This window comes from Clarias gariepinus, chromosome 13, assembly GCF_024256425.1.
Source record: "Clarias gariepinus isolate MV-2021 ecotype Netherlands chromosome 13, CGAR_prim_01v2, whole genome shotgun sequence".
Lineage (NCBI taxonomy): Eukaryota > Metazoa > Chordata > Actinopteri > Siluriformes > Clariidae > Clarias > Clarias gariepinus.
The window spans coordinates 26,907,775-26,930,239 of record NC_071112.1 but is presented as its reverse complement, the minus strand read 5'-3'; the positions used below and the strand labels follow the sequence as shown (position 1 = coordinate 26,930,239).

The 22,465-nt window shown below is 35.6% G+C and overlaps 1 protein-coding gene across 1 annotated transcript in view; it reads right to left on the bottom strand.

Annotated features, from left to right (window-relative positions):
• The window catches only part of scaf8 (SR-related CTD-associated factor 8), a 28,272-nt gene extending 9,888 nt beyond the window's left edge, over positions 1-18,384 (bottom strand). The window contains exons 1-2 of the mRNA XM_053509895.1: positions 18,211-18,384; positions 14,782-14,865 (exon numbers count right to left, since the gene is read on the bottom strand). Of these exons, the coding sequence (XP_053365870.1) occupies positions 14,782-14,865; positions 18,211-18,240 (114 nt within the window). The 5' untranslated portion in view covers positions 18,241-18,384. The remainder of the gene's footprint in view (positions 1-14,781; positions 14,866-18,210) is intronic.
• Between the last annotated feature and the right edge of the window lie 4,081 nt (positions 18,385-22,465).

The window sequence follows — 22,465 nt, the reverse complement described above, 5'->3', positions numbered from 1 at the left end:
CTTTACAGGGTCACCATGAAAGAAAGTGATTCCTGTGACCAAAGTGGGCTTAATAATTCTTATTGAAATGTTGCACATTATACACTGCATCGGCAGCCATAACATTATGTCCACCTGCATAATATCAAATACAGTAGGTCCCCCGCCACCTTAACAGCGACGCACTGTGTGTTCCGACACCTTTGTATCACAACCAGCATTAATCTTTTCAACAATTTGATCTACAGGAGCATTACACGGACCAGCCATGAGCCTCGACTTGACTGTCGCCAGTTTCCCTTCCTTGGATTACTTTTGGTAGGTTCTGACCAATGCAGACCAAAAACATTCCTGCAGTTTCAGAGTTGACTCCAAAAGAGTGACTTTTTTTTTTTTTTAGAATTTTACTTTAAGGTAATGAACAGCTTTTTATTTATTTTCTTTTTTAACTCAGACTGGAAATTAAAGCTGTTAAATTTGCCAATCACACCTCATTAAAAATAGCAGTGTTAACGCAACAACACCTCGAGTTAATTAACAAAACTGTGACAGGATGGTAGACCAAAAAAAAAAAAAAAAATCAAAAAAATAAAATAAATAAATAAATAAAAATCTCTCAGTAAGTAATTTTATAAGTGGAGGATGTGTGTACAATAAAAAGGCTCAAATTGCAAAAAAAAAAAGCAAGGATACCCACAGCATTTGACTTTCCTGTGACCTGGTCCCTGTTTGGATTAATTCCATAATTGCCACTAGATTCAAGTGAAACAGCTGGACTGACACACTATAACTTGGTTATAAAGTTTATAATAAATTTATAGTCAAGACAACTAGTCAAAAATAACTTTACAGTAAACTTTTAAGTCTGCGCAATCCCCCAAAATAGCACAGTACAAAACAGTCACTCTGGGAAGTCTTGTTACACCTGCATAGATATTATTGTTAATTATATTACATTATAGACTTTACTTTAAATACAGATGACAATGTAAAAAAAGAAAAAGGAAAAAAAAAACTTAAAGATTCTTGATTTAAAAAAAAAAAGAAAAAAGAATTGAGCTGTATGATGCCTATTTAGAACCATGTTGTAGTTTTTAGTGATCTCCAAAAAAGCTATGTATTTCTGCACCCTATTTGTACAATGAGCTAGCAGCACTGCTACACTATTAACCTGTTTTTTGTTTCCTGTAACTTGTTTTCATACACCGTCACCTCACAAACATCAGTTTTAACAATTAGACACTTACATAGAGTCAGGAGTAGCTCAACTAACTCCCAACACTGTTGGGAAAACATGTTTGGAAAAGTGACGACCCTGGAGAAGGCTTTTAAAAACATGGGCAGGAATAAGGAAATGGGCTTAAATTCAAATGTCGAATCTACCCACATAACCATTAGACCTTGGGGGGGGTTGGGAAATCTATAGATCTAAAGATTTAATTTTGGTAAAGGTAAACTTCATCTTTATCTATCTTAGGGGATAAAAAATAGAAAATGTAGAAATCATAACTGAGATCAGACATCAGGTCTTAAGGTAACGTAAAGGTCTGTAACGTAAAGGAGTGGAGCTCAGTCTAGATGTTCCGATTTCTCTTCAGCTACATTATGTCTTTAATGTTTTTTTTAATTTTATTTAAAAATAAATAAGGGTATAATAAATATGCAAGGGGTCTGATAACTAAGGTAGTTTGTGAAGCTAAAAAGATAAACATGATAAACTAAAAAGTATTAAAGCCGCTGAAACATGTAAAAAAAAAAATTAAAGGCAGAAATATTTCTTGTGATTAAAGCTTTCTTACAAGTGTGATTTTATGTAAAATGCATTTTCCTTCATTATTGTTCATTATGGTTATTTAATCTCACTTTAGGATGAAATCTGAAAAGATATTATTTGAAGTATAAAATTATGGTAATTATAAAAGCATGCCTTAGAACTGAGCAGTTAATGTTAACTGGATATTTAAACTGAGGCACTGTTGTAAATCAGTGCCGCAGTTTAAATGTCCAGTGTTATGGCATGTAAGCCATAACACCCATAACATTGTTAAATATGTTAGATGCACATAGAGCAGCAGTTTTTAACCCTCATCCTAGAGGACATTTCTTTTGTTTTCCATGTTTTAGTGTTTTAAATGAGAAAATTATTATGTTTAAAAACCCCTTCTTGCATGCATTTCCCTGCATTCAGATTATGCGGCATTCATAAATTCACTCATTCACTTGACAACAATCTCAGATATATCTGGTTGGACTCAAACAGTGCAACACATAACACTATTAAATTACCATCAGGCCAGAGATTAGCAAATCATTTAGTTGTACAACTCAAATCACTTCTCATCTCTCTTTCTTATTTATGGCATTCCGCTGTCACTCACATTATGTGTAACAAGTAGGTGGAGCCTAACAAGCTAACTAGTAATTACTAGTACTAGCTGGGGAAGTATGCTGTTATTTTCAGGCCAAAAATTGTTTTGCACCCTGAAATAATTTTTGTTCGCTTAAACGCTTACTTACTTCATTAAAGTCACAATCGACGTTTGCTCAAACTGTATTTCCTGCGCGTTCTCAATATCACAACACTCAGCAATTTCAGCAATCATTAGCTTTATGAATTGAAAACACGACCTGTTCCCAATAACTAACTTTAAAGCTTTATGTGTCCGCTTAATGCATACGTATCGATCAGTTACACCCCTCTCACCTACGCGGTAAGACACAGCGAGGTCCCGCAGGGCCTGCAAGCTTCTGCAAGAACAGGCCCAAAATTAAACGTTTACTGTAACGTTTAATTTTTCGCAAGGAAAGATTGGAAACAATCACTACGCCAAAACTCTGAACTATACTTATGGCCACCACGAGAAACCGCGTAGGTGAGATAAGGGTGTTACATTTTCTTTACTTGTTGCGTTCATCATGGCATAAGTTAATTATGGATTTGTGTTAGTTTTATCAGCATATGGTAAATGTCTCACTCACATGCTAAAAAGTAAAAAATATACTACTGTCTAATCACAGACAGGCATGTGCAGTTTTAATTGGGCTAAAGTATAAGATAATTAAATCGGCCGTGTTGATTCGACCTGTTACACTCTGAAAACAGAAAGAAAGCTACAGAGGAGTTTACTGGAAGTGTGTTAAGATTGAGCAATAAATTAACCCTTTGACAGCAAAAAAATTCTACACTGTAAATGATGTATTTAATAACAAACTACCAAACAGTTACATTTACCTTATAATTATAATTTTAATTATTATAAAATAATATAAACTAACACACATGAACAATGTTGTTAATAAATAACACATGTTTCGTAGTTGTCTAAGTGTCCAAAATGCACAAGTGTTACTTTTGTTAGTTTTATGCATTATTGTTAATAATATATTTATGTACATTTCCTTTATTTACATAAAAATAGGGAAAGGTGACTTTATAACAATAGAGTTGAATAGAGTGTGACTTACAGCAAAAGGTGTTCATAATTAACTCGCGCTTCACAGCACCAACAGCTTTTACGTATACACAGTGGTTTGTGTGCTCTGTTGTGAATTCTGTATAGCACAGAACAGTGCACTTTCTGCATTCAGCTGTTTCAGTATTTTACATAGTTATTTTACATAGCTCAGCTGTTTCAGTGTTTTTTAGTAGTTTAAATATGACTTAAACTAAGCTGAGTGCCAGGTTTAGATGGTTTGAGGCAGTTAAATGGAGAGTTCATGGTCTTTCAAGACTGTTTATATCAAAGTTGAGGTGCAAAGGTCTGGGTCATTATAAATTGTTCTGCTCTGCACACTGAGCATGAACATGTATGGTTGTCGCCCAGAACACAAGTACAATGCAGGTAATCGGGGCCAAATTCCACTCTCAGTCCATGCAAAAATGCATGTTTGCAAAAATGCTCCAAGTTCAGCAGAAATTCATACAAAGTTTCTGCAGTCTTACTGAGCTAAATCAAGTCAGTATCTTTCAAAATTATGGTATATTCAGTACAAATTTAACTTATTCCTTTTCTTTTATAATTCTGAGTAGGATGGAATGAGCTAAATGTTGGAATGAAGATTGAGAAATTTGGCACCGATTACTTACATTGCACTTGCATTGAACTTTAGTTGGTCAGAAATAAACTAGACACTTATAACAGGGTCTAGTGGAGAGCTACATCACATGGAACTAGCGAAGAACTGCTTCTAGGACGTGTCTAAAACTTAGCACACCTTTTGGCATCACAAGCATTAACACGTGAAGCAGTGACACAGTCACTCCTGGTATAAATAAGGTGTTTGATTAATAATCACAAATGTCCTGTGCTGTATGCAAATACTTCAGCTGAAATGGAGCAAAACTGATTTATCGCAATATTTATGTAACAAAATATTCAAGAAAATGGAATTCTTCGTCATGTATTAATATGCATCAATAAAAACCTGATTACTAGCAACTGCAAGATAACAAACAAATCTCATCTCTTAGCATGAGACCTTTATAGATCTCACAGAAAATTTACTGTATTTCATTCCAAAAAAAAAAAGTTAAGATTTCAGCACTCAGGACTTTTAACAGATGGTTACACACTGTAAAATCTAGCAATAAGAAATTCTGAGATATTTATGACCATGAAAAAACATTAAAAAACTCAGGGACATGCTGTTACAGAAAAATAATCAATGGAAGGCCAGTACCAGTCCAATTAAATTTTTTCCAGTAACACCACGTCTACAGCAAGAGTTTTATTCCTCTAATTAGACAGAAATCTATAAACCATTAAACATTTTTTATTAAGGAATGACAAATCTTTTTATCACTTTATAGTCACTGCTTCACGTGTTAAATAAAAACAGGAGCTAAGTTATTCCCAAGATTGCATGTTACCAAGAAGGGGTTTGTCTTCTCTATACTGAACAAATTACACCTGATTGGTTTATTATGTATTTTCTGGATGCCCTATAACCAACAGTACCATTAAAGCCAGACATGTCACAAACAGTTTTTAGTTCAGTAACAAGAAGACTCTTAAAGCTAAAAGAAAAGCTCTCCACCAAACCACAGACTCTATGTGAACAGATTTAACAGCCTAATTAAACAGCACAAGCAACTAATAACCATATTTATAGGGAGCTCATCCTTTTACAAGCGCAGGTGTGAATGTTAAACAAGGGTAAACAATTTATATTTATCAGCAATCCCGTCAGGCAGGTTACCGCCCAAGCCCATGGTTTAACAAGCTTTTTTAAAAGTATGCCATCTTCATTCATTAATATGGACTTTCTCGTACATCGTATTTAGTTGGGTGTTGTTGTCTGAACCAAAGTGCCTTTGTCTTGATCATCTTATAATGACCGAACAGAATTTTCTCAATGTTGTGAGAAAAAACAACAACTTCTGTTATATTTTCAGCAGATGAAATACTTTACAGTGGGCAGAACTACTTCGTCAATGTCAAAGTTATATTCTGATTAATCGCTATAAGCTTGTAAATGCACATCTTATTAGATCTGTCCACATAAGCCGATGGCTTGACTGGAACCGCTAAACAGAATGATGCAACTTAGGGCTACATATGAGTAAATATTCACACTGCGATTTAAACTGCAATATTTACCTATTAAATGTATCAATTAGTGAACAAACTTATTTATATCCCCATGCTACTGAGCTGAAATTTGCTACAGAATCTACACAGATGTAAACAACCTTTATAGAACTCGATAGAGGTCAGTAACTTTTTTGGGCTCGGTGTGAATTCCGTTGTGTTCATTAGCCTTGTTAGTGTCAATAGGAAAACTGGATGTTCAAAAAAATAAATAAAAAATGTATGTATGACTATCTACAAGTGAGAAACTTTATTAGATCATCTCAAAATCAGTGCTCGTCAATCCCTCCGTTGTCCACATTGGAAACAGAAATGAAAAAAGATTGCTTTGGAAAGGGAATAATCTCCAAACTATATAATATATTAGTGGAGGGCGCCCCTGAATCTTCCTTAGGGAAACTTAATGCGTGGAGGGAAGACTTACAGGAGGACTTATCCTCCGAAGACTGGGAGGAGGTATGTGCTGAGGCACAAACACAAACTACCAGTACTGCAATATAATTGGCTAATGAGGACATATGTTACTCAAGAAAAGCTTAATAAGTATGGTGGTGATATCCCAGACTTGTGTTTCAGGTGTGAAGAGGAGAAAGGGACATTCTTCCACTGTATCTAGGAATGCAATAAAATACAACTGTTTTGGAAAGAGATCAAACAAGCTCTGGATACTATATTGGGTATACAATTAGATCTTGACCCTAAACTATTTATTTTAGGTTTATATCCTGATGGACATCTTACGTCTAGAAAGATAATTACCACCATGGACCTATGTCTACTGTTGGCAAAAAGAGTCATAGCACTCTCATGGAGGAAGACCAGTAAACCAAAACTCATTAACTGGATAAAGAAATTGTCCACAACTTGACCTATGGAGAAAATTACTTACATTGTCAAGGGGAAACTGTCACTTTTTCAAAACATTTGGGTTCCCTTTATGCAATATATGGCAAATGTGGATCTTAGTAGTATTGTGAATGAGGCAGATGAGATGTAATTGTTGTCGGTCATCTGCAGCTTCCAAAACTAAATAAATTAGAGTTTGAAATTTTGAACCATACAAAACAGTACAATTGAGGTTAAGTTGAGCAACTCTCGAAAAATAGAGAAACTTATTATTATTTTTCTTTTTTTTTGGGGGGGGGGTTCTTTTATTTGATCAAGTTATTATTTACAGGTCATATTTTGTACTTCCACCTAAATGTTGTTCTATCATCTTATAAATGTCTTACTTGCAAGAAAGGTTGATTGACTTATACAATAATTTAGTTGCCTTGGATGTTCCTATGGGTGTGGAAGGACTCTAATTTCTGTATATTTAAAAAAAAACTAAATAAAGATATTGTTGGGAAAAAAATGCATGTATGTAATGCATGTTCAAGTGATTTAACAAGTAATATATTTTACATGTTAAAGAACAATGAATAGAAATGTTCACCTAAAATGTTTGTGGTTTGATAATTTCTGGTAATTTCATCATAAAGTGTGATAAAAAAAAATTACCACAATTTTTATTCCGAAAATATATAGCTGCCATGTTTTTAAAAAGGCTTGAAAAAGAAAGATAATTGGTTTTGCATTTAAATAATACAAAAAACTATGCATCACTATTTATATTTATAAAAACATTTAGGGGCTAACACACCTGATTAAGAGAGACTCCAACAAAACACACACAATGATATGAGGAATGCAGCAGTGGAACAAAGAGTGTATGATGACTCCTGCTTACTCATTACCAAAGCTCAGAATCAAGTCAGAAAATAACAGAAATAAGTAGATTAAAAATATATACACCCATTTAACTGTGCAGTCAAACAAAGTGACACTAGGGATGTAAACTAAGAATAATAAAAATAATAAGAATAGTAATAATCATGGCATTAATCCTAATCATACTATCGCTACCATTACTACTACTAATAATAATTAAAATAAACGATAGGATTATGCTGCATGTATGAGTCTCTCTTGCTCCGTCTGTTTCTCTCCCATGATTTTCTCTTAACCATGTTTGTTAGCCTTTAAGTGTTCTTATATTAATTCTCTTAACAACTCTGCAAACACTGTAAATATTCACTAGTTTTGCTGTAAATGCATTTGAATGTCTATTTTATATACATTTTATATATATTCAGCACTATTATGACTGTTTCATATATTATTCCTCCTTTTGCATGGGTAATTTAAATCTGGTTATGCAAATATTATTTCTCATCATTTGGAGAGAACAAAGGGGTAGAGCCTCGTGGGACTATAAGACATGTGTCCCATGTTTCAATGTCTATAGGTCGGCGTCTATTCGTTAGACTTAATTTATGATTCTTCTTGGTACTGTCTTCTTTAACAACTAAGCTGAAAGTGGCTCCCTTTTCTTCTTTCTACTGTCCGTGATAACATTCTTGCTGGTGCTCTTGTCTTCACTAAATCTTTCACAAAATGCGAAAGAAACCCAGAAACCCACTCACTTGGCTTTCTACTAACAGGACATAACTTAGCCGGCAGTCGGTTCAGCTAATTTGCCGAAAATGCTTCTTATTCCGATTTAAAATTCTTGGAAAATTTCAGTTTTTATAGCAAGACGTTCACATGCCAAGGTACCACTGTAATATTGGCCATGTTACTGCAGCTAGTGAGAAAATTATTTAATCCTGAATCAACCCAAATACAAGATGTGACCCAAACATAAACGTTTTGAGGTCAAAGAACCCAGCTGGGAAGTGTCCACCCTTCACCATAGGGATTCTTATACTAGACATGTGCATTTCATAAAGTTTTGTTTAACTTTTGTTTTTGTCTTCTGGTCCAATAAATAAAAAAGTTCTACAAATGGCTTTTTAGCCCCACAAGCTCTTTAACAATTGATTTGCTTTGTCGTTTGTTAAATAAGAATCACAATTTGTCTTAGATTCTGACTAACAAAGTTTCTAATGCAGGAAGTCAGACTGTCAGACATTAGATCTAGCATTCTGTCAATCCTTACTTTAAAGGATGTAATTTAAGTCTGGTTCACAGCTTTTATCCCTTTTCAGGTGGGTAACCATGACACGGATCTGTCCAAACATGTAAGAACACTTGCAAAATAAACCAAGTATTAGAATTATAACCAAGACCTTAATACAAAAACAACTGACTATGAATAAAACAATCTCGCCATATTGAAGAGTACACAACTGATCCAACACTGCATCAAGCACCACCTTAATAGTCTAGGCCAAGCTGAACAAAATCACTGCTTAGATCATTCCTATCCTGTAAACCATGATGATCTGTAAAACTTAAAACAGGAACTTAAAGTCCCATTATTACGTCCTGTGTATGTCTGTGTGTGTGTGCTCGCATCTGTTCATGTAAGTCAGAGCGCTTTGAGTTATTTGGTTTCTTCATGTTCCATCGTCCTATTAAAACAGCCCATCTCCTACCTAAGCTGGTTAGAGGTTCTCTTATCACTTTGAAACTCTCTCTCTCTCCCTCTCTCTCACTCCCCCATCGTCCTGCTTCACTTTCAGTGCTTTGGGGTGCTGGGAGAGCTGCTGAGGGAAGGGAAAGAGGTGTTATTCACAGGAAACACACTGCATGATTAAACCAACCTGCTAACATCCATAAGACAAACTTGACAATAGTTAAGAAAATTTATTAGTCTAGCCTCCCAGTCTGTAAAGTGAACGGCAGATTTCAGGGATTAAAATCCTCCAAATATAATTTTTTTTTGTGGATGTATGTGGACATCCAAAGAATTTTTTTCCTGACGCCTTAGATTTCTTTTTACATTTCATGATGTCAAACAAAGTGGCATACGAGTTTAAAGGAAAGCCTTAGAGAAAAAAAGAAGAAGAAAAAAATTGTAGACATCAAAATAGTTTTGTTGGTACAGATGAACGTGTTACCTTTAGCTACTTGAAAACAATTTGCAAATAGCGTACTTATAACGTGGCTTGAGTTTACCAGCTGCTAACAAGTCTTTCGTTCTTACTCACAACTGGAGGGAAGCAAACCGGTTGAAGTGTTTAATTACATTGTTATAAAAGTATTTATTACAATATAATATTCGTTCTTCAGTGGTACTTTTGTTACTTAAAGAAAAACTTAAATAATTAGATGATAAATTGATTGTAATTATAATTTACAATGCATCATCTAACTATTTCTTTTTTTTTTTTGTAACAAAAGCACCACTGAAGAACAAATATTTAGCACATCTTTTAATAAAAGATTTACTTTAATGACATCACACAAAGTGCAAGTAATATGTTGCAATCGTAAGTTTAAAAAAAAAATTAAAAATAGGGGTAAAAAATAAAAGAACAGGACTGTGTGAAGAATCTTTTGATTCTTTTTCCTCTAGAAGCACTTTTCAAGTCATTTCATTTCTTTTTACCCTCAAAGAATTCAACAATTACAATTTCTATTTAGGATTTATTTTAAAGAAAGACCATGCAATAGTATAGTTTTTTCTTGCAAAATGTTATTATACAAAGCTTGTCATATTTCAGATAAACATCAAAATGTAATCTCCTGCTCACTGAACATGTTCCCAAAACTTACTACTGACTATTTAAGAATAGAGACTTGAATCAGCAAGTGTGAGGAGAACAGACACCTCTTGACATAAGTTGCATTATATCAAACGTTTATCAAATGATTTGTCAGAGCAGACTCTCATCACCGACCCAAATGGGGAATGGTGACTGGCATATTACAATTATGGTGCATATTAAACTAGATTAGATGGTGGCAAATATTAAAATTGCTTTTGACTGCATATTGTAATCTGGTGACCTCTAAAAAAAAAAGTGTGTGTGTATATTTCGTATATTTCATATATATATATATATATACATACACACATATACAAACACACACACAGTGGCTGATAAGCAAGTGATTAAATACTTATTTGACAGTAATTCACAAATAAATTGTTCAAAAATCATACAATGTGATTTCTGGATTTTTCTTTTTAGATTCTGTCTCTCACAGTGGAAATGCACCTATGCTGAAAATTGTAGACCCCTCCATGATTTCTAAGTAAGGGACTTGCAAAATCACAGGGTGATCAAATACTTATTGACCTCACTGTGTGTGTGTGTGTGTGTATATATACACATACATACACACACACACACACACACATCCATACTAATATGGTGTTTGACCACCTTTCGCCTTCAAAACTGCCTTAATTCTACGTGGCATTGATTCAACAAGGTGCTAAGGGCATCCTTTAGAAATGTTGGCCCCATATTGATAGGATAGCATCTTGCAGTTGATGGAGATTTGTGGGATGCACATTCAGGGCACGAGATCTGGTGACTGTGGGGGCCAATTTAGTACAGTGAACTCCTTGTCATGTTCAAGAAACCAATTTGAAACGAATCGAGCTTTGTGACATGGTGCATTATCCTGTTGGAAGTAGCCATCAGAGGATGGGTACATGGTGGTCATAAAGGGATGGACATGGTCAGAAACAATGCTCAGGTAGCCCATGGCATTTAAACGATGCCCAATTGGCACTAAGGGGCCTAAAGTGTGCCATGAAAACATCCCCCACACCATTACACCACCACCACCAGCCTGCACAGTGGTAACAAGGCATGAGGGATCCATGTTCTCAATCTGTTTACGCCAAATTTTGATTTTACCATTTAAATGTCTCAACAGAAATCGAGACTCATCAGACCAGGCAACATTTTTCCAGTCTTCAACTGTCCAATTTTGGTGAGCTTGTGCAAATTGTAGCCTCTTTTTCCTATTTGTAGTGGACATGAGTGGTACCAGGTGGGGTCTTCTGCTGTTGTAGCCCATCCGCCTCAAAGTTGTGCATGTTGTGGCTTCATAAATGCTTTGCTGCATACCTCGGTTGTAACGAGTGGTTATTAGTTGCTCTTCTATTAGCTTAAATCAGTTGGCCCATTCTCCTTTGACCTCTAGCAACAACAAGGCATTTTCGCCCACAGGACTGCCGCATACTGGATGTTTTTCCCTTTTCACACCATTTTTTGTAAACCCTATAAATGGTAGTGCATGAAAATCCCAGTAACTGAGCAAATTTTGAAATACTCAGACCGGCCCGTCTGGCACCAACAAACATGCCACGCTCAAAATTGCTTAAATCACCTATCTTCCCCATTCTGACATTCAGTTTGAAGTTTTTCAAGTTCAGTCTTGACCAGGACCACACCCCTAAATGCATTGAAGCAACTGCCATGTGATTGGTTGATGAGATAATTGCATTAATGAGAAATTGAACAGGTGTTCCTAATAATCCTTTAGGTGAGTGTACACACAATGTCATGTCCGCCGTTTGAGGTACACTGCCTTGCCACTGTGTGCTATCAATCATAAGTCACCTGAAACACGAAGTGTCAGATTTGCTGCATATACCTCTCTGCTTCACCAGCCTGTTAAGTGCAATTTGTTGATTTACAACCTTAACACAGACACAGCCTGTCCTCTGTGATGTTTTTGGATACTATAAGGATCATCACCATAGAACAAACTAGTATGGAGAAATGTGACATGGCAATTAATACACATAATCCCTATACTGCTTCAGTCAACAATGAGCAAACCTGGCAGAAGAACACTCACTCCTGACTCTACTTTTAGGAAAAAAAATCATTACATTGTCACTAAGTGACAGTATGCAATCACAGGTGGTAGAAACACACAAAGCTGTTTGTGAAAAGTAAAGAACATTTCAGGTAAACTGGGCCACAGTGATTACCTGCAAAGGTCCAACACATTTTAGTTACTTTTTCCTGAGAATGCTGAGAGTTACTTTGATATGTTTATTCAAAATCCAATATCCTCTTATGCTGCTGTCATTCTCTTGTACAATTACCTCATGTTTTTAATTTGGGAAACCAAAACTAATTACTGTACCAAATAATTAAGCTGCGGAAAAGCAACTTTCTTTATTATTTTCCTGAAAACCTTTAAGTAATTAAACTATAGGAAACTTTGGAAGATACCAATTAAAAAACAAATAGCAATTTAAAAAAACAAATCTTGGATGACAATAAATTACAAATTTAACCATCTGGTTATTGAACCCAGCGTGATGAACTCACATACACTCCTATCTGCTCTGGTTCTGAATACTAAACGCAGTCCTGTGCTCTTGTGCTGTGTTTGCAGTAAATGTTTCTGAATGCACTCACCGACAAACATGTGGCAAGTGGATGACAAAATAAGACATTTAACATGTAATTTGATATTTCCTAATTAATGTTAGATATTTGCTTTTTTCTTTTTAATCTCGTAAGCATTTGAAACTCATACAGTTTTAGCCAAGGACTTTTTCCTTACCCCCTGCCCATCCAAGCCATGCCTCCTCTACATCAGATGACATTGATAGAGAGAGTCAAGCATTGAAAGTTCTTAAGTAAAGTCATCCCATCCGGACTCGGTCAGTGTTCACTTAACATTATCAAATAATGCTAACTAAACTGTACCCTACCTATGAGTTTAAAGCAGTGAGGCTACATGACCTGTGTTTCCCCACACAGTATACTTGGGTGTGCCGTCCAAATATATTGACGGCTATCCAAGTATGTTTGCGACACCCTTTTTAAAAATCTGTCTAGACTAATAACGGACAGCTTTCTCTCGTGCTAGGAGAATAAACAGGTACAGGAGCGGTAGTACCAAAGAGGTGCACTGAGATGCAGTAAATGGAGCAGATGCCAGCTGCCCTATAAAGTATGAGTATACTGACTGTTTTGCACAGTAAGTCCTGCCAAAGTTATCATCACGTTTAAAACAAATATTAATGCTACCGGAATATAGGAATGATGTCACAAAAATGCAAAACTAAATGCGCATGTGTTTCTACTATTATTGCTGTTGTTGGTCACAGAAACAACCAAAAACAATCATAAAAAACAGGAGATCTGTGCTATTTCTTTGCCTATACGACCCATATTGAAAACATTTTTAGGTTTAGTGTATAGTTGGTTAAAATAAAATTCAGTTCAGCATATCACCTAGGTTGTGCTGAAAAAAAAAAAAAAAAAAAAAGTTATGTACTGCACAATCCCGAGCCTATCGCTATAAAGTACATGTGACAAATAATTAGAATTAAATAATGCCGACCTGTTCTGAAGACTACCACCGCAAATACTGACTAACATCATGAAAAAAGGATCAAATTTTGGCTTTTGAAACTTTGATTTGGCTTCCTCTGTTTTCCATCTGGATTTTAACTCAGTGTTTACATAAAGGATTAACAACATTTATAAAAAAAGCTACAAAAACATTATATTAGTTTATATATACATGTGTGTGTGTGTGTGTGTAATAATGCAAATATACTTTGTAGACATGTGATGTGTGACATTAAAAAAAAAAAGTGATATTTTTAAAAAATGAAATTATTAATCAGCAATTATTGACTTTTTTTTTTCTTTCTTTTAGTTTTTCATCATGTTTGTGCCTCTTTGCGCTTTTCGATGCTCAGCACCAACCTTTCAAAAACAACCTTTAACATATTAAAAAATGTAAATACTATCTATAGCTAAAAATGTGTGTTTATTCTTAGGAGGGATCCAGAAAAGCACACAGAAATAAGATTTGAGTTTGTGTACTCTAAACCTGATGCAGTGCCACATGGTGCTGTACCGCTTCGGCTGTTCATGCTGGTGCAGTACCAGTCATGAGACACACAAAACGAGTATGTGCATGTATATGTATTTACTCACTTTAAACCAAGGCCAGCATTTAAACAATACAAACTAACTTCAACTTCATACTCTATTAAGATTACAAAGAAACGGCATTGTTTAACCTCCTCCAACACCTTAAAAGTCTTAAAACTCACCTTGACACTGAGCTACTTTTCTACTCATTAGTGCTCGCTGTGTTTTGAGACTTGTATAAGCATGTGTATTGAGTGGGTTTGAAGCTAATTTGAGTTTTCAGAAAAAGGCAGATCAGAGGCTTTACCACACGTAATTTTAAATAAAGTAATGCCATTCTGTTATGCCATTTAGAAGCCAATGTATCTTATAATCTAAAAACCACAGGTTTTATTTCAACACAATGAGGAGATGTTTAGTGGCAAAGATCTGAAATAAGAAGGGAGTTAATTTATACTAATTTACATGAACTAAACCTTTCTTTTTTTTATCAGACTGCTATTTAGCAGGATGCTGAGTGGAAACCGCAAACCTTACTGGCCCTCCTCAAATGCATTTCTTTTGATACTTACCTTTATGGCTTTAATGGCGGACTTGGTGATCTGGGTCATCTTTGCCTTGGAGATTGGAGGTTTGTATTCATTCAAAGAGTACAGCTGAAAAACATCACACACAAACTTAATCTAAAAACTTCATTTTCAGCAAACATTAAACATGTACTAGCATAAGTAGCTGAAAATAATCCTCATTCATTGAAATTTCAAGACATTTAATTGCAGATCGAGTCATTTTTTTGTTGCCATGGCCCCGACAGCACTTGTTCTCCACCTGTTAACCTCCCCCCACTCCCGAACGCCTGTGATACTACCTCACCCCAGGTCTGCTGGGTTTCTGCTCAGCAGACCTGTTTATATAATCAGGAACTTAAATAATAATAATAAAAATTATAATCATTAGAGTAATATTATTATTGTTGTTGTTACATGTGTTGCAGAGGTGTCAGATAACATCTCCCCTGGCACTGTGTAAAACTCCACACCCTAGCAACCGCGAAACAGTGTGATGTATAAAGAGAGATGAAGCTCATCCGTGTGTTTAACATTTTATAGCTTGACTAAGTGATCTTGGGATAGACAGGTATGTGGTGACTTTGTAGTGTTAAAATGTACATAAGCATGCAGCAAGTGAGTACACAAGTGCTACATGGTATGGCAAAAGTCAACCATGACACATGCATATACTAGTCTAACAGCTTGCCCGCAATAAAAGCCTTGGAAACATGTCTACGACTTTTAATGTAATGCAACCAACTTCCAACAACCAATTTCAATTTATTATTTAAGGTTTATGAAGTGTAGTCCAAAAAAGGTTTTATCTTCAGTTACTTAAAATCTCAGTAGTTAGCCTTTAATCTAATCAAGAAAACTAAATAAGTTTTGTGACTGTGTGTAAAAAAAATAGAGAGCCTTTACAAACTGCATGAATGTTTGAGATTCTACAAAGAATAAAAATATTCGCATTGTAGGATATTCACAGTACTTAAGTATTAAATTTAATAGTATTGAAGTATAAGTGATGAAACATGGTGAAATGAGTAAACTTAAGTAACAGAAACTTATTTTGCCTCATATAATCCAAAAGTAGACAATTTTTTTGCAAATAAATAAAAAATTAACTCAAATAATTTATATTTTCACCATATAAAACTCTATTCTTGCTATCAAGCTCCATTTTTTACAGCTCCATTTTAAGAATAATCTGACAGCATGAAAAAATGAAGTGACATGTCTAATCAGTTTCAAAATGCTTTTTAGATACTGTCTCTCACAAACTAATTAGGCCTCTACTGAAATCTAATTTGTCATCAAAATTTGTATAACCCATTATTATTCAGCCACAGTCTAATGCCTGTGACTCTCAGGAAGTATTGAAAAGAATCGACATTCAAGATGGTTCTGTTACCAAAACAAAAATTTTGTATTGTGAACATGCGTGAACAACGCTGCTTGTGTTATTGCTGCTTCTGCACACATGCGCGTGTGCGCGCACACATGTCCAGTCTAACATTAGAGCTGATATGGTTTCTTATTAGCGTTAAGTAGATTAACAGTTGAAGTGACGAGGTATATATACGAGCTGATTACGCATATTGTGCAGCACATTTACTGAACTGTGTTTCAGTTTCCTGCATGCTGGATAACGTGTGTGTTAGACTCCGGTCATGGAATAATCATCATCTAACAAACATTTATCAGTCTTGTTCCCTGACATAAGTGGGTAGTAGTTTAGCCCTTTCTGACAGGGATTACACACACGTGGGGTCCAGTGAAGATTTCCTGTTTTATATGAAATACTCTGCAATTTTGTTTCTGTAACAATTAAAAACTTCTGTTTTTCCATCTGTCTCAGGTTAAGGAAATTACAGACCTACTTTTCTTTAAAAAAAACAAAAACTAACAACAACAAAAAAACTCAGCACTCTTAGAGATGGAAACAGGTTTGTGATTTTATCTCATCTCACACTTGGGAAAAATAATATTTCCCCTGATGCTTGCTGTATTTATCCACTCAGTCAGTATGGCATATCAGATATTAAATACTTCCTAAGTTGGGACAAGAATATAAATTAAATCCTTAAGAAAATAGTGAAAAGTGAGAAACAGCAAACCCAGGTATAAAGCATTATTTTTATATTCACATACACACTAACATTTCCATCCATCCATCCACTTAGGGACCTCTGTAGTCCTACCACAACTAGGGACTGTGGAGGCCAATGATCTGTTCTAATGATAAATTTGTTTTTAGCAGATAACTAATTTAGTAGTGAGATATTGTAACTAAAAGCACTTTCACTTCCTTAAATGTGCAATGAAGCCAACACCCAGGTTTATTTATAATAATAATATTATTTATATAAAAAAAAAACTACAACATGCTTTAAAAATAAATATTGCTACTCCAGTGCAAATTGTATTACAAGTAAAACACTTATTTAGACACTCCTGCTTATAAACTAAAACAATCCAAATGGGGATTTGGAGTTCTCCTCAGGGCTTGAATGTGCTTCTATCCTCACGAACACACTAATAAAATAATTCTACAGAAACTAAACACAGACATGAGGGTGAAAAGCAAGGTTTCTTGCAGAGCAGGACAGGCTTGCTCATCTGATATCATGGACTGATAATAGGACGAGCTTCGGAATTTTTCCCCAAATAATAAAATAAATATATATTTTTTAAAATCCAGATGTTTCCCATGTCTCCATGTTATGATTCATTTCCGGGTTCCATTCTCATCACAACTGGCAAGCCCACCTACCCCCCCCCCCCTTGCTTTCAAATTTTTATTTTATTGTATTCATTTCCAGGTTGTTTAAATCATCACAATGAGTGTCATGGTTATATTTATATATATATATATATATATATATATATATATATATATATATACACACACTTGCACATAAACTGGTGTAAATAAACTGGTGTTATTATGTACAGTAAATGATCAGTGTTGCTCGGTACAGGTAACGCTGTGTTTAACAGGTTGATGTTGAATTTCTCAGTGTGTAAACCCAACACTGCATATCCTAAGCATGCTAGCTAATTAACTTGACTAAAATAGCTTTACCTACGATTTGGTTCTGGTTTAAGTTTAAACATTAAATTCACTATAGGAATATATACTAGTTGTACAACAGTCTCTGCGCGTGCATTAACGGAACACAGTGAACATTGCTAACATGCTAGCGGCTTTTGTGTTAGCGTTAGCTCTGTTAGCAAAACCGCGCTGCACATTAATATTGTGAAATTTGTTTTTCCATGTTTTGTTCTTTAGCCTATCTGGAGTTCTTGTGTTTAAATAAACGAAGTAAAGTATATCAATTAATGCAGTTAGCCCCTAGCTAAACGCTCTCTCTCTGGGCCTACGGCGCTTAGCATTAGCTCCCAGAACTCCTGTTAGAACTCTAAACATACTGTAGATAATGAACAAACCTCTCCGTTAAACGCTTTAACAGCCTCCATGATGCACTCCTGATCTCTTCTTGTTTTTTTCTGTACCAGAGTAAATATTTTGGAGTTAACTCTCGCCCTGTGCGCGTCACGGCCCGGGGGATGGAGCTGCAGCAGGCTGAGGCTGCATGGCGCTGAGAGAGAGACAGTGGCTGAGATGGAGGAGACTCGGCGATAATATGGCTGACACTTGCGCGATGTTAGGAGCCGCCGCTAGGGGGCGACATGTATACTCCTTTATATAAGTAAAATAAAGGTTTTGGCTGTGTATTGGAGGACCCCAAATCAGTCTCAGAAAATGTTCTGTCTGTATGTCTGTCCAGCCAGATTATGTCACAACATCACGCAAAACTGGCTGGACAGAATTTAATTAATCTTTTATAATACATATTTATATGCTTGAAGTTTAACCCGCACCTTAACTGAAATCTAAATGTTGAGAAAAAGCAATGTTATGAACAGTTTTGTGACTGATTTAATAATTTACTTTAAAATAAGATACTAATAAGCAGCTTGTTCAATGTAAACAAAACCTGCACCAATAGATATTAATTAGGAAAGCTAAATTGAAACGCTGAAGCGTTATAAGAGAATTTTAACACGCTGGAGTCATTTTAAGACAAAACCTAATGTTTATCCGACCTACCTTTTTCGAATTCTCAGCTGTGGTTCAGTCTCTAATTACTGAATAGTAAGTGCATTTGGCTGATGACGAAAGAAGTACATCTTAGTGTAAACATAAACTCCTCTATATTAAAATTAGATAAGAATTTTGTTGTGAATTACATTTGTACAATTTCCTAATATTTTGCCACTGACACAGTGGATACCAATATCATATAATGTCACACTAAATATAAAATTACTGTTTAAAAAAAATTAAGGGGTTCATCTTTGTTGCAGGCAGACATGTACATGGCCTTCAACCTGAAATAATAATACCACTAATTAGGTTTACTCACAAATTAACATGAAAGAAACATGACATATTTGTGCTATGTGCAAGGGTATTAAGCTTGGGCAAGACAAAATAATAGGTAACAGAACAGCGAGTAATAATATGTCAAGTGCTTGGTTCAAATAACTTTCATCATTGTCATCTGGACAATAAACTGGTCACATAGCACAATGGCAATCTACAAGAAAGGACAGGGCTTGTATTTTCTGAGAAGGCTCAGGTCCTTTCATGTCTGCGCCACTATCCTTCGGATGTTTTATGAAACCATTGTGGCAAGTGTAATTTTTTTATGCTGTGGTCTGTTGGGGCTGTAACAACCAAGTGTCAGACAGAAATAGACTGGACAAAGTAATTAAAAGGGCTGGATTGAGGCTAGGAATTGAGCTTGAGAAGGTAGTAGCGAGAAGGAGGATTCTGTCCAAAACATGATACATCTTGAACAATCCCACCCACTATTTAGTGTTTAGCCAGAGACTGATTACCCCCCAGGGTTCTACAGAGCGCCACAAAAGATCTTTTCTCCCTATGGCCATAAAATTATACGACTCTTCTCTGTGACATGGACACTATAGAGAGAGACACTGTTAGTAACAATTATACAATATTATCACGTATCTGGACAATTTCTGCCATATCTACCAATGCTCTTAGGCCATACCACGTTTCAAGTGCAATTTCTGATGTACACGTATAACTTACCTGTGCACTATTTATTTAACAATGCTTTTGGGCCATACAACTTTCTAGTGCAATCTCTGTCTTTCCCATATAACTTGTGCAATACCTTTTCCTTTTCCCTCACATGTATAATATCTGTACTGTATATAGAATTATGTTTAGTGTGCAACTAAGGATTTACATTTTCCTTTCCTCTTGAAAAATGACTGTAAGCAACTGTAACCAAGTAGAAGCAATTTCTCTCTGGGATTAAAAAAGTTCTTTGAATCTTGAATTGAATCTTGAATTTGAATCTAACAATTTACCATCACATGGATTTTGAGCTACTAATTATGAAATGAATGATGTTAACATCGTAATATAATGGATGGCCCCTTTTGTTATCCATCCACTGATCCATTGATCCAGGAACCCTATAGTCAAACTAGGGACTGTGAAAGCCAATAGTGACCATTGTATGCAGGCCCATTTTTACGACCATGGTACATCCTATGGTCACACACTACAGGCAATTTAAGAACAGCAATTTGGCTAATTTGCACGTCTTTGGACTGTCGGACTCCATGCTCACAGACTTCGAGGTACTTCGATAACCAGTCAGCTACCTTGTAATATTAAATTATTAAACATTTTCAGCCACATTTTTGAGGTATAGATATTTGGCAAATATAATGTATGTTTTAATGTACCAAGTAAACCCTTTATGCACTTTTTAATAAACACAAACATAATCTTATACATCAAGTCTGACACAGCACACAAGAGCTCTTTAGTGGGCACTCTGATTCTGAACACTGTTTCAATCATATACTATGATATATATATATATCATCGGCTGCATTTCTGATGGAGATGAATCGGCATACAGGGCAGAGGTGAGAGCATCAGGGTGCCGCGACATTAACCTGCTGCTCAATGTCAGCAAGACTAAGGAGCTCATCGTGGACTACAGGAGACTGCAGGGTGGAAGCCACACCCCCATCCACATCGAGGGAGCAGAGGTGGAGAGAGTCAGCTGCTTCAGATTCCTGGGCATCAATATCAGCAAGGATCTGAGTTGGTCACACCACATTGGTGTGATCACTAAAGGGGCAAGACAGCGGCTCTTCTTCCTGCGGCGCCTGAGGAGGATCAGCATGGACCTCAAATTACTCACAAACTTCTCTCGATGCACCATCGAGAGTATTCTGTCTGGCTGTATCACCACCTGGTATGGCAGCTGTAATGCTTTAGATCGCAGAGCTCTGCAGAGGGTGGTGAGATCAGCACAGCGCATCACCAGGACTGAATTGCCAGCCATGCAGGACCTCTACAGACAGCGCTGTAGGAGGAGGACGCAGCAGATCCTCTCTGACCCCATCCACCCACGCCACAGACTTTTCTCCCTCCTGCCGTCGGGCAGATACAGAGACAGTTTCTATCCACAAGCCATCAGGCTTCTGAACTGCTGACATTTTGCACACACCAATATACACTCACCACAACTACTGGAAAAAAATGTCACTTAAACAAAATGTCACTTAAACAATGCCACTTTAAATCCATATTCGAAATACTTCAATGCACCTTGCACTGTTACATGTAAATACTAAACTATCTTAAAGCTTACTTGCACATACAGATACTTTTGCAATAATATTATATCTATATATATAATTTTTTTACTTCTTATATATATATATATATGTGGGCACTGGTGGCTCAGTGGTTTAAACAGTGTTATATCTATGTGGGCACTGGTGGCTCAGTGGTAGGTGTTTCACCTGCCATGCGGAAGGCCCAGGTTCGATTCCGAGCCAGTGCCCAAACCCCAGCCACTAGAAGCAGTGCCGGTCCCAAGCCCAGGTAAAATAGAAGGGTTGCGTCAGGAAGGGCATCTGGTGTAAAACCTGTGCAAGTTGTAGTGCAGACTGGGTATTCCGCTGTGGCGACCCCTTGCAGCTGAAAAAACAACAACATATAGGCCCTATATATAAATATATATATATATATATATATATATATATATATATATATATATAACGTTTATAAATGCTAATTATGCTTACTTTAGGTAAAATTATATTATTAATAACATTAAAACCGTATTACAGACAATAAATGAAGTAAAACTTTTTGTTCGTTTTACAGAACTAGTCTTTATTATTCCACCAGGGGGCAGAATAGAACTGCATTTTGTTTGCCAGCTCAGTGATTTCACTTTGAAGCTAAAGGTCAGGCTTCTACATGATCGTATTCTATAATTAATTAATTAAGTTAAATTATTACATTTATTCTCCTCTATTTTTAAGGTATATATTTTTAATGATTATAATGTGTGATTTAATTCACCAAGTAAAAATATTGCATTTTTATAGATTTCTTACAATATTCCCATTAATAAAAATCGAATTACTTCTTAAATTATTATAATTTTTAACATTTATAATGTATGTTAGAGGTTAATTAAACATACTTTAATGAAACACTTATACAACAAAGCTCAATTATAAAGCAAGTGAAGGCAAATATAATTTGTAATAAAACAATTTACGAATCATGACACTGTAAACACACACACACACACACACACACACATACAAAACATGGTATTCATGCAAA